At 48.2% G+C, this 13,772-nt stretch overlaps 1 protein-coding gene across 1 annotated transcript in view; it reads left to right on the top strand.

Moving 5' to 3' along the window:
- Positions 1-386: 386 nt before the first annotated feature.
- The window catches only part of TRPC3 (transient receptor potential cation channel subfamily C member 3), a gene marked incomplete at its 5' end in the record, with an annotated part of 61,174 nt that continues 47,788 nt past the window's right edge, over positions 387-13,772 (top strand). Inside the window, one exon of the mRNA XM_081136100.1 lies at positions 387-607. Coding sequence (XP_080992226.1) covers positions 387-607 — 221 coding nt within the window. The remainder of the gene's footprint in view (positions 608-13,772) is intronic.

Genomic DNA, 13,772 nt, shown 5'->3' with positions numbered 1-13,772 from the left:
CCAGCCCCTCCCCTCTCCCCTCCCCTCCCCCTCCAGATCCTTCATTCCAAGTACCCTCCAGTCCCAGCAAGTGATGCTGTCGGAGCGCGCGCGGCCCGCGGAGCAGGCGGCCCCCGCGCCCCGCTCGGCGCCGGGCTGAGTCCTCGCAGCCGCAGCCGCGGCGGGTTGGATGGTGGGCGGCGGCGCCGCGGCTCCGGTTCCCGTCTGCGGCCGCCGGGGGTCGGGCCGCGCCGCCGTCTCCTCCCCGCTCCCCGCCCGGCGCTGCGCGGGGCCGCTGGGGCCGCGGGAGGCGGGCAGGGGGCGCGGCGGGGAGACGGCGCGGCGGAGGCGGAGGCGGAGGCGGAGGCCGGCGCAGGCTTCCCCGCGCTCCCACCGCGGCCGGCGCGATGTCCACCAAGGTCAAGAAGTGCAGGGAGCCGGCGAGGGTGACCTTCCCCGCGCCCGAGGAGGAGGAAGGGGAGGAGGAGGGCGAGGACGTCGGCGCCGAGCCGCAGCGCCGCCCGCGGGGCTGGAGGGGCGTCAACGGGGGGCTGGAGCCGCGCGCGGCGTCCTGGTCGCGGGAGCCGCACGGCCACCGCCCGCCGCCCTGGTCGCCGGGGCCCGACTTGTAAGTAGCGGCCACAGCTGCCCCGCAGAGGGGCCCCCGCCGCCCCGCGACGTGCCCGGGACCCCAGACCCCACCCGGTCTGACTCGGGGACCGCCCCCTGGGTCCAGCTCTGTAGGGGGTCTTGGGGGGCGCGGGCGACGTGGCTGGGGCCCAGTCCCGGCGGAAGCGCGCGGCTCTGCCCCGCGAGCCGACCCCGCGGACGCGGGCGCGCCCTCCAGCCCGTGGACACATCCCCTCTACCGCCGGGGGCGCGCGCGACGGCCCCGTGGGCTGGGAACCCGTGGGGGAAGGCCTGCGCTCACCCGGGGGTGCGGGTAGGGGTGGGAGTAGAGGTAGGGGTGGGGGTGGGGTCAAGGAAGCCAAGGTGCGCACGGACACGGGCGCGCACCCCCGACTCGTCCCTGAGTCCCAGCGCGGAGAACCCCGAGAACGTGGGACCCCTCGGACGGTCCGGGCCGTCGGGGCGAAGGGAGGGGACCGTGTGCGATACAGAGTGTGGGTGGGAGGTGCCCCGGGTCGCCCGGTTCCCCGATGGCCGGTTCCCAGGGAAGTCGGCAGCCGGAGCCCGGCGGGTCCCGCGGGAGAGGGCGGCGCGGAGCCGCTTTGCTGGAGACGCGGCCGTGGTCCCCGGCGGCTCGGGGTCAGCAGCTGCGTCTTTTTTAGAGGAAGGCAGACAGAGGTCGGCCGTCTAAGGCGTGCGGAGGAGCAGCTCTGCTTCGTTCCCACATCTGCGAGACGCAGAGAGGGTGCAAGGGGGTGACTCGTTCTGCAGGACGCAGGCTCTCGAGTTCTCTGGTCGCGCACCTTGGGCGCGTCGCGGGGGCCACTGTCTGCTTTAGGAAGAGCGCGCACGTCCAGGCGGGAAGGGTCGGCGCGGCGGCTGCACGCAGCCCGGGCCCGGGAGGCGGCTCTGCAGCGCCCCCTGCGGCCCGGGGGAGCCCCCTGCGGGCCCCCCAACCACGGACACCAGAAACCAGAGGCGGGGTGGGGGCCCAGGGCAGGGCTCTGCTTTCCAGTGAGCGCCGCACCCCGATGTGGTTCAGACTGGCCAGGCCTGGAAGGAGCCCAGGAAATGGAAGGAAGTCATGGAACCCTTAGGGATTAAAGCACCGCCGCTCCCTTCCCCACCTCCCTAGGGTTTTAAGACGGGGTCCATTATTTTCTTTTGTCAATTTGGTTTTCAGAACCCTATTCAGTTTCTTGATTCTTTAAAACTAAATCGGATACCAGAGCACTCCTAGCTGAGGAAGTAGGGTGGAGCAGAGGTTACCCACTGCGTTTTGGAGTTTGAGGCCAATTACCCAAAGCCCGGGGCAAATGCCATTGCAGACTGGTTGTCCAACTGCTAATGGAACATCTTCCTCTCTATGTGAGTTTACATAATTCAACAAGTTAAGTGCTTATTTCCTAAAGCGGTGGAGAAGACCGGGTTGTTTTAAGGAGATGGGCATTAAGAAACGTTTCTTCTGGAGATAGGGCAGCAAGCTTGCCGTGTTTATTTGAGGCTTGAGACAGGGTCATGTCAGAGACTAGCTTGGTATCCCCAGCAGAGATTAGCTCTTCAGTCCATCTGAGTAGAACATGCCCAGTTTCATAGCTCAGGGCGTGAACCAACAGCCCCAGGATGGAATGGGACAGGGATGGCCCCAGGTCATTGTCAGAAGGCAGAATGGAAGGGTTGCTGAGGATGGAGCCCACTTCTGCCAGGAAGGTTCCTCAGCGGGATCCTGTGGCCCATCTCGCTGCTCCATGCTCCAGGATTCTATCTGGAAATTTTAAACAGACCGACTTAGGAGGAAGAATGGCATCTGTTGTATCACTAACAAGGCTTTTTAAAAAACCTTCGATAGAACCCTTGCTTCAACCAGTGATTCCAAACGGAGACTTCCTTTATCCTGATTATTTGCCAGCCTAGGACCAAGCAGTATATCATTGGTGAGATTACCTCATTCCTGAAATTTTTTTTGGTTGTAATAGATCTGATGAACTCCAAAAAGGCATTTGAAGGCATTCTCATGAATTTCCATTCAAAGATATTTCTTAAGCATTTACATGTACAAAGTGCAGGCTTGGTACAGCAAGCCACAAAGATGAGGATGACAACTTGTCTGCGCTCAAGGAATTTTAAATTTCATGAGGGAGACGTGGAAATAAAACAGATCATGAGTGATTATGCTAAAAGTTAGAGTATACTAAGCAACACACACACACACACACACACACACACAAGGATAGAGCTATGGAGGGTCAAATGCAAAGGAGAGACGGACAACTTAAGGTTGGGGAGAAATTGAGGAAACCTTTGTGGTCCTTTAAGGATTCATAGGCTAGGAGACAGCGACAGAGTGGGTAATTAATTCAAGTGATCTCCCTGCACCCACTTCCCCAAATGTCAGGCATGTCTGGGGAATATTGGTTGAGTTTGGTTGGAACATAGAGTATGTGTAGGATAACAGTGAGGTATAGCTGGATGTGTTGGTTTGGGGCATTAATGTAGAGGATCTTGTATGCCAGGAAGAGGCAGTAGGGAGCCATTGATTGTTTCAAAGCAGCAGCAATTTGGTCAAAGCCACTCTGAGAGCAGGATGGATTTAAGTGGCAACTGGCAGAATGTCAATAAATAAATTAGGGGCTCTTGTAGCTAAATAGGCTGAGATTAGAATCTGTAACTGGTAGTGCTGATGGGATGGAAAGGCAAGAGATTAGAAGAGAGAATATACAGATGGAATCGTTGGGAGTTTGCAACTAACTGCCTATGAGGGGTTTATAGAGAAAGCAGGTCAGAGATGACTTGTGGTTTCAACCTAGATAACTAAGAGATCGTTGGAAAGGAGAGCAAAGAGGAGGGCCTGTTTTCCCAGATAATTCTGATAGAGATGTCAAACAGAAAGATGGAAATGCAAGTTGAAAGCTTGGAGAATTTGAGAGTCTACTTATTATCTGATGGGGATTATTACAGAGTCCAGTGAGTGTATGATATCACCAAAGAAGTAATGTGATGGGAAAAACAAAGGCTCCCTCATCTAAGGGAAAATATTTGGTTAGAGGGCAGAGAGAGGGGCGCAACAGAGGACACAGAGGAGAATGAAGGGGCTGGTGGAACGAGGGGCTGGTGGAACTAAGGCCGGGCTGCCTAGAGGGAAGAGTTTCAAGAAAAGGGAAGAACTGACCCACAGTTGTTGAATACTCTCTAAATCAAGAGAGAAGCTTAGGAGTCTGCTTTGAGTAAGAAGAACCGATCCTTGTAGTAACACACGTGCACAGAACCGTAGAGCCCTCTGCAGTGTTATCTTCCACTGAGGAAGTCCTGAAAAAGAGGATTGTGTTTAGTTTTTCTTTGGGGGAAGTGCTTTCATAATAAGAGCAGTAATTTGTGTTTACATAATACTTCATGCTGTCATTTTACTCATTAACTTGGATCCCGCGTCTTTAAAGCAGGTTTTATCGTTGTCATTGTTTGGCAAATGAGGACACTGGTACACAGAGAAGTCAAGTCCTTTTCTAAGGGTTACTCCGCAAATCAATAACAGCGCTTCTGTATTCATAGCTGTAGTATAATGAGCTATAGTCACGCTGTCCGAGAGAGCTCTGGACTTACCCATCCTACAAACTGCAGCGTTGTCTCCTTTGACCACCATCTCCCCATTTCCCACACCCCAAGCCACCCATCTGCTTCTATGTACTTGATGTTTTTAGATTCCACACATGAGTGAGATCGGGCACTATTTTCCTTTCTGTGTCTGGCTTATTTCACTTTGCATAATGTCTTCCAGGTTTATCTATGTTGTTAAAATCTCAGGATCTCCTTTGTTGAGCTGAATAATAGTCCATTGTGGTATAGATACATATATCACAGTTTCTCTGTCCACTCACCTGTCAATGGACACGTAGGTTGTTTTCACATCTTGGATCTTGGGTATTTGCTAAGAGAGTAGATTTCAGGTGCTCTCACCTATAAAAAAAAAAGTAGCTATGTGAGGAAGTGGATATGTTAACCGTGGCTAGTCATTTCACTGTGTGTATGTGTATCAAATCATCATATTTTACACCTGACATATACTTTTTATTTTTTAAAAATTATTAAAAATAAAGTCACAGAGTGATTAGAAGATTAAAATAATAGGCTTAGCTCTGTATGACAGGGGAGTTGAAGATGAGTGCTGACACTGCCTTGTCACCCAGATTACCTAGTTGGATGTCAAGTTTCTGCAGCACCGACTTCATGGAAATGTCTGGGCCTAGGCTTAGCTCGGCTGTGGGACTGAGAACTGGTGCGCGTGGCTTGGGCATCAGATTGGAAGTAGCATCTTCCTTCCACCTCCAGATCAGAAATCAGAGATTCTCTAAATGCCTGTTAAATCTCCAGGGACAGGAGTTTGGACTTTGAAGACTAAAGTCAAACTAGTGTTACTAAGGAAGAGGCAGGTTTCTCCACAGTTACAGTTTAATTTTGAAGAATAGCACAGCATGGCATTAGACTTGAGACCTATAATAAGCTGAAACTTTTCATTATAATATTAGTTTATCCCCTAGAGTAGTAATCACTCTATGTACAATATAGTGTTCGGTTATCCCATATACTATTGAAGTAGTACATGAATATCCTTTTGTAGGTTAGGTAGTGCTAAAAAAGCTTAAAGAACAGCAGCCCATCCCCAGTGAGTCCCAGGTTCCCTTCCTTTTCCTTCCTGCCTCCTTTCAACTCCTTCAACTACTTGTTTTTCTTGGAGTAAATATTTGTTTCATCTGCTTCTGAATCTATAGCTAAATCTTCTGCAGTTTCTAATTGTGTGTGTTTTCCTGAAGACATCCCTTCTAAAAACCCTCTGACTTCCTTGGAATGTGGTTCTCAATTATTTTTTCCTTCAGGAAGCTTTTAGGAAAAATAAAAAGAATTGTCTCTTCATTAGTGTGTTCTGAAATTTCAAGATGATATGCTTTGGTATCGGCCTCTTTTTTTCTCTTTTTTTAAATGTTGACACTGTTACATGTGTCCCCCAATCCCCCCTCTTTTTCCCCCTCCCCCAGCCACTGCCACCAACCCCCAGGTCTTCACCACATTGTTTTCTGTGTCCATGGGCTGCATATATTCATATGTTCTTTGGCTAATCTCTTCCAGTTCTTCCCACCCACCTTCCCTCTGAGATTTGTCAGCCTCTTCCATGTATGCATGCCTCTGGTCCTATTTTGTTTATCAGTTTATTTTGTTCATTAGATTCCACATATAAATGAGATCAGTCTTTTTTCATTATGTGAACTGAACACTTGATGAACCCTTTCAATATATGGAGATTATGCCCTATGGGCTGGGAAGTTTTCTTTTACTATTATTTTACTATTATTTCTTTTACTGTTTCCTACCCACTATGTTCAGTCCTCTCTTTCTGGAATTCCTATTATTTGGATGTTGGACCTCCTGGATTGATCCCTGGTTTTTCTGTCTCTTCTCTCCTGTTTTCCAATGCTTGTCTTTTCTGTTCATTCTGAAATGTTTCCTTGATTCAATCTCCCAATTATCTCACTAATTTTTTTCCATTTCAGCTATTATGTTTTTGCTCTCTAAGAACTCTTTCTTGTTTTATGAGAATTCCTTGTTGTAGCATTTTGTCTTATTTCAGAAATGCAGTATTTAAAAAAAAATATTTCTCCAAGGAGGAGGGACTAGGGGATCATGAACCTGGCTGCTGTTACTCTGGAACTGGGCAGGGGTCCTCCTATTCTTGGTTCCTGCCCTCCCCTGGACCTGGTGCCTCCACATCTGGATAATATCTGTTCCTATTTCTCCAGATATTTTACATCCTATCTTGCCTATAGGGGTGAGAGTTGTCACTTGACCATATCAGGTTGGGGGTTAGAGATCTAGGGCAAGGGTCTACCGTCTCCTGAAGATTTTCAGCCAATTCCCCTGTTTTTGTCTCCTGCCTCATCTCTACTTTCTGGAATTTCTTTGGCCTTCATCTTCTGGGCCTTTGCTGGTACTGAGCAGGATGGAGCAGCTTCTTATTACAGGCACTGTGATTGGACCGTCCTTCTGTCTAAGTCATTCACTAGCCTGCCAAATTCTCTCCTTTCCGTCTCATGTACTGTGGATGGGATCACAAATGGCTTTTGGCTTCAGGAAGATGAAATCTGTGTTGCTGTTCTTTGCTTTCCTTGTTCAGGGGGTGTGATTTTGGAGAGGAGATGGGGTGAGGGAGTCGGAAAGGCCTTTATTCTATTGTCTGGAAACCAGACACTCTATGATTGTGTTTTAGGCGTTCACTTAGGCCCTAATGGAGGAGACAGTATTGTTAACAGAACCAAGATCCCAGAAGGAAGAATATTCCAAATCATGAGTGATCTTATTAGGCAAATGGAGTAGATAGTAACCTGTACAGTGTGATATGAGGGTCATCTGAAGTCCCCACCTAAAATCACCTAAGTCCCCCACCTACTGACCACCCCCTTCAAGAGCACGCTCAAGTGACCGGGAATGGCCTCCGAGCAGTCTTCCTTCTCAACACGCCCTCAGCACTACCCAGCATCCGGCTGGCAGGGAGGGGACCATATGCATGGCCTGGGGGGACGGGCACGTAGGAGGCTGGCCCCAGCTAGAAGGTCTGGAGTTGTGAGCTGTAGGGTGGCCAACTTCACACTTGTGCATAAGGGGCTCAGCAGTGACTTTATGAGAATAATTAGGATTTTGTAGCATTTTGTCTTTAATTTAGCATCTAGGTCAGGGATATTTGTCTATAATTATCTAGTAAAAAAATAATTCCTCTTTGTTTCTTTGCACTACTCAAATAATAGGTGGTGATACGGATTTGGTCCTAGCTCTTCTTAAACAATAAGATTTCAGTGTCCACAACTGTGCCACCTGTACAGGAAAGCGTATGACCGTGACAATATTCTTTCATATTTCTAAATATACTTTGTCGAGCAGGACTGGTGCGTCTGGATTCTCTGTTGAAAAGTAGGTCACAGGGTGATGAGATGTGAGCAAGCATCTTCGGACCTCGGGCTTTTGACCTCAGATATGGAGGATGGTAGAAAACCAGATCCCTTTGCTCATAATAACATTAAAGTTTATATATATATATATATATATATATATAATTGATAGTGACTAATACATTTAAATAGCCAAATACAAGCTTCTCTTGGGTAAGAAGAAGTTTTATATTTTATTTTTTGAGTTCATTGTGTTTCGATTCTTGTTCAGTTACATACTGAGTTTGTATTCGACTTCTAATTTCATCATCACTAACCTTCCTGAAATAACAAACATTAGTTTTAGGAAGTATTGTTAAAATTAGTTTATTTTTGAAAGCGAGCGTAATTATAGATTACTAGGCCTTATTAACTCTGAGTTTAATCCTTCGTTTGCCCCTGGATTATTCTGACAATACGTCACTTGAGTTAAGATCAAAATGAAGAGATTCAGAATTCATCAGTTGCTTTTTGTGGTATAACTAAGAATTAAGTGTGATCAGGCAGAATTCTGATTTGAAAGAAGGATGTTCACATTACTTTAATTTCTGGTGGTTAATTTATATTCAAGCACTCGTGGCATTCTGTTTTACAGAAAAGTTGCTGCAGTTCCCCTCCATCACGTCCAGTTGTCACCATCCCCAGCCCAGCATGGCACGTGCTCTCAACACTTTGTCCCCCTTCCGTGCTTTTCTCGCCACTTTTCTTCTGCGGCTCCTTCTGCCCTTCTTGCCCTTCACAGAATGACAGACAGGGCCCTCGCCGGTTGGCACATGTACTTTCTCCAGTGTGGGGAGCGGATTAGCCCAGACAATCTGGGTGTGATTCTCATCGCTTCGGCTCACCGGTGGTGCTGGGACTTGGCCTGCGTCCTGGCTGGATGCACGGAGTAGCTGGTTCATTCCTTTCAACAGAGGATTCCAGGTGACTTCTCTGATAACGTCGAGCCAGAGAGCCAGAGAGGAGATTTCAGAAGCTGTTCTTTCTAGAACCGAAATGTTCCCACACCTAAGCTAAACATATATTTTAATACTGTGATTTTGATTTGCAAACTGTTACTCATTTTTCTTACTCCCTAGTCAGAGTGGTAAAGTAGGGAGGGCCCAGCACGGGACCTGAGTCTCACCTCCTGATTCTCTACCCTCCAGTGACCTTCAGGAAGTTACTGTTCTAAGTACAGGTTCAGGGCCAACCAGCAGTTTCACAAGCTCAGGATATAGTGAGTGGTCAGGATAGGTTTCAGAAAGGGCCGGAAGATTCAGCGTTTCAGAATGAACAGAATCTTGCAGGTGTCCTGGTGATCGCCTGTGAAACCAGACGTGTAATGCAGGCTGGCCCACGGGAGGTAGGAAGGCTCTGAGCCAGGGAAGGGTGGAAAAAAGAGTGTGCCCCAGATGGAGACAAAGGGAGCAGCCCAGAGGCAGGCGGAGCAGCCCAGAAACCGGACAGCTTCGTGAGCAGGTGCGGCTCCTGAGCCGCCCTCATCCGCCTGCTCACCGGGCGAGACAATGAACCGAATGTCCAATCGTGGTTTAAGTTAGTTTTAAAAATTTTGTTTTGTGTTTTACTTGCTCAACGGACACTTATTCTCATTCAACGAGTGAACTAAGCAATCAATAAATTGAGCAATTAGGTTAATTAAGCAATAAGCAGTTATGTGAGTGAGCCAGAGGGGAGGCTTGCCCTGCCTTACCGAGGGATTGCTCCTCTAGGACAATCCCTTGTGCGTCCTGTGCCTTTAGCTGTGCCTAAGGGACCTTTGCTTGCTGATTCCTAACACACACACACACACACACACACACACACACACACACGTCTCCACAAGGGGTCGGGGTCTCTTCATGGTCCAAGTGTCCATCCTGGTTCAGGGCCCTCCAGAGAAATGCCCTGAGGCCGAGTTCACTGATCTTAGTTTGATACCATAAAGTACATTTTCTCCTTAAAGGAACTGTCTCTCAGGCATAAAATACCAGGAGGCTGACTCTCAGAAAGCACCCCCCTCTGCCGTCTCTGTATCATCTGGGCATTGGGGGAGGGGAGCACGTGTCCCCTGGATGGGGGAAGAGTTGGTGACCTCTGACTCTTCTGCTCTCTGGGCGATGTTCCCTGTCTATTCGGGTGCTGCCTGTCAGCGGAAGTGACTTGATCTTGGCTGACCTGCCTTTGTTAGGACCCGGCTGGGCTCCCTGGTGTCCGTGGTTTCAGCTCGGCTCCCACGCGCTGCAGAGCTGGGTGCCTGCAGCAGACATCCTGGGTCCGGCTCACAGGCCCGTGGTCCACCCTAGTCTTGGTGCAGGTTCCCTGACTCCCATCGCAGGCCCCCCACCACGTGGGAGCTGAGGTGGCTTGAGAAAGCCCTCACCATTCTGCAGCTTGACCAGGCTGGGCTGTCCCCGACCTCCAAATAAAATAACTGGAGCAAGAACCCCTGCCCTTGGTGGTTCCTCAGCCTCATGGATCCACATGTGGACTTTTTGTTTCTCTCTGCTCCATCTTTCTTCTCCGGGGACAGTGAGCTCCATGGCTGTGCTGCCGAAGTGGGAGAGCTTTCTTGTGCGCATGAGAGGACACCCCAGGGCCAGGCTCCTTCAGGATTAATTAGCGCAGAAATGAGTGGAGCAAATCCTTCTTCAGGACAATTTCCCCTTTCCCAAACTCTGCTTGCAAAATCCCATTTTTCTTGCACGAAGCTGCAAATTACCTCCATCTTTCTCTTTGCACTTGCCCTCTAAAATCTGTCTTCTCCACTGCCCCCTGAACACACTCCCCCCCCAACTCCATAGGTCACCCCTAGCCCCCAGGCAGGGGTCCTGAGTCATCCAGGGCAAAGATCTTATACTTGGGAAGGCACAAGAGAGAAGGACCTTACTCATTTGTCAGAGACTGCCCTTGCTAGTATTGGCGTACCCTTGATAGCACAGAAATTAGCAGGGTGATGTGTTTATGGGCAGCAAAGAGCAAGGAAAGAAGGTTGGTTGGGCAGGTGGGGCTGGCTGTCAGTGTCCCTGGAAGTCAGCCAGGGGATTCTAATTTCTCTGTGTGTGTTTTTTTCTTTGCTTTTAAGAGATGTGTGACGGGTAAGCAGAGTTGAAGAAGAGCAGGATGCTGGGGGTGACTGTGGGATACAAAGGAAAATCTGGCAGCATGAAGCCCTGGGAAGACTCAGAGTGCGAGCCCAGCAGAAGCCCAGTGTGGCGCTTTACTAAGTGTGACCTTGGGCACTTTCTTGTGAGCCAGTTTTCTTATTTAAGAAACAGAGAAAATAATGCCTGCTTCACAGCATTGCTATGAAAATTAAATACGATAGCGTGAAAAACACACGTGCACACCAGGGCCTCAGGAAAGTACAGTTGCCTTCCCTTGCGCTGTCTCTGCTGGAGAGCTGTAAGGATCCAGCTTTGACCTGTTGTCAGGATGCAGCCTTGACCTGCTGTAGGGGACCCAGCCTTGACCTGTTGTAGGGATCCAGCCTTGACTTGTGAAAGTTCTGGAGGAGGTTGCTGGCAGTGCATTTTCTCACAGACCTGGAAGGAAGGGTCCAAGACAAGAAATGTTCCCAAGGAGAAGCTTCAGAATGTAGTGACCGACAGAATCAAAACAGTGAGTCACAGATGACCTTGAAATTGGTAAACCTAAATAACCAGCCTGAGATGCTGGGTGCTGGCTTACAGGAGAAGGGGCGTTTTAGAGTGACCAGGGGACAGAGTTGCACATGTGGGAGCCTGAGGTCAAGTGAGAGAACATGACCCGGGAAGAGACTTGGGAACTCAACTGAACAGGTATTGAGTATGTACTCCCTGTGGGGCACAGGGTAATATGTAAAGCGTGAACTCACCACCCAGGGATTGGCCGTGGTGGCATATATGAGGAGGTATTTCTTAATACGCTATTTAAAAAAAAAAAGAATTTAGATAACCATAGAATAGGTTTAAAAGACATGGATTATAGGATCATTGATTTAAAATCTAGGTGAGAAATCATTTAGGACGAGGGGAGAGACTGTGCTAGAAGTCAGGGATAAGAAGTGATGATAATAGAGCACTTTTAGATCTAAACTAAGTTCCTGGATACTGTGGGCCAGAAAAAAATTGATGGCCAGGGTTATATAGTTTAAAATATTAGGATAAGGGATGCTAACTCATCTAGAGAGAGAGGCTTCTTGCTACACAATTCTAGGATGGTGTTAGCACTTGAGTCCCCTTAAAAGGTACAATGAACACTATAACGGACAGCCTCTTTAACCTTTTACATGCAGAATTGAAGAAGACAGAGTAACCTTTTAAAAATATCAATCCTTGGTAAAAGCAAGGGTGTGACACTGAATGGTCACTGATGGAGCCAGTTTTGCAGGCTGTTTCTTACTATGATTCCAGTAAGTCGCTTCCTGGAGATCAAATTTTAAATGGTAATAAAGCATAGAGAACCGAAATGAACGTAAGGCTGTCCCTCAGCTCAAACCTGTTGTTTCCGCTTTACTTTTGTCAGGGTCAGTGTGACAAGTGTTTAAAGGCCTCGTAGCCTGGCGTCATTGATCCAGGACAGCGCCATTGTTTTTATACTGGAGATTCCCAACATTTAGCGTGCATGCTCATAAAAAATACATATTCCAGGGCCCTACCCCTGAGACATCCTGATTCAACTCATCTAGATTGGGGCCCATGAATCTGCATTTTAACAGGCACTCCAAGTGATCTTGAGGCAGATAGTCCTCAAGTCACACAGGAACACTGATAGGGGTCAGAAGAGTTGATGGCAAAGTTATAAAAACTGAGGAGCGTTGCTTGTACTTTTGCTTCTGACTAGAGTGGAGGAAAGGGTTGCCTTTGGGTTCACCAAAATATTTCTCAGGGAGAACTTCTTATCTGCTTCAGTGTTTGAACAAGTACTAAGAACCCACAGTTCGTTTCATAAAGCATGAAAAAGTCGTCGTTTTTGCCTTAAGATGTATGGTCAATGTCTTCCTCAGCTTGGGCTGTCATATAAAAGTACCATAGACCGTGCGGCTTAAACGACAGAAGTGCATTTTCTCAGTTTTGGAGCCTGGAGTCCGAGACCAGGGTGCCAGCAGGGTCAGGTTGTGGCGAGCTCTCGTCCTGGCCTGCAGAGGGCTGACTTCCCTCCAGGCCTCACATGGTGGAAAGGAGCAGCCAGGTGAATGAGCTAGCTCCCTGGTGTATTTTCTTACAAGGGCACAGATCCCATCGTGAGGTCTCTACCCTCATGACCTCATCTAGTTCCCTCCCAAAGGCTTCATCTCCAAATACCACCACATTGGGGGTAGGGCGACATGTGGACGGACACAATTCAGTCCGTAGCAGTGAGATACTAGCAGCCATCCGTGTGAGCCACGAAGGAGCTTGCACGTGGCTCTTGCTGCGTGTCTGATTTAGGGCCGTGGTCCTGCAGTGGTGAAGGAGTGCACCCACTGGATGGAGATCTGAAGATAAACTGGAAAATGGTTTTAGTGTTAGCATTGCTCAAGTTAAGCATCCTCCCCCGTTCACCCGCATTCGTTATTTCTCATGCTGGAGGAGATGCCGTGCCAGACCAGCTGAGGGTGGGACCAGGCTTATGCACTGGGGATAACTGAAATGTGGCTCACGCCATTCTGTCAGTCCAGATTAGTGAAGCTTACCTTAACACCGTACGGAAAGGTTTTTTTAAAAGGCACTTTCTATGTGGATTCACTATGAAGATAAGTAGCATTGTCAGTCTTTTATTTTGAAACTACAGTATAATTTGCTGTAATTGAGAAATCTGACTTCACACTTAACTCCGTGTTAGAATCACTTAAAGACATAATCAAAATGACTCATTCGACTTGTGTTGTATAGTACTAAAATCCCACATTTCAACTTAAATACACAATATGGAGGCCTAAGTTCCCAAAGAAGAAGAAATACTAAGAAAAAAAATTAAAAATAGAATTTTTTAAAAAAAATTCATGTAAATCATCTTCTAGAATTTTCTCTTTAGGAAGAAAAGGTGTGAGGGGTGTTAAAGTGATTTTCTTTGTAGGTAACAATCACTAGATAAAAGGCCCTTTCCATTAAGATGTAACACTAATTAATAATGGGTTTATTTCCCCAAAGATAGCCCATCTGAGTTTAGATTGGAATTGCAGATATATACTCTGTGTATATATTCGGTAGTCATAGATAATGTCAACATATCAATGGTAAGTACAAAATTCAT

This window comes from Miniopterus schreibersii, assembly GCF_964146895.1.
Source record: "Miniopterus schreibersii genome assembly, chromosome: 4".
Taxonomy (NCBI): Eukaryota; Metazoa; Chordata; class Mammalia; order Chiroptera; family Miniopteridae; genus Miniopterus; species Miniopterus schreibersii.
The sequence above is the reverse complement of the archived record's forward strand: the minus strand, read 5'-3'. Positions and strand labels throughout refer to the sequence as shown.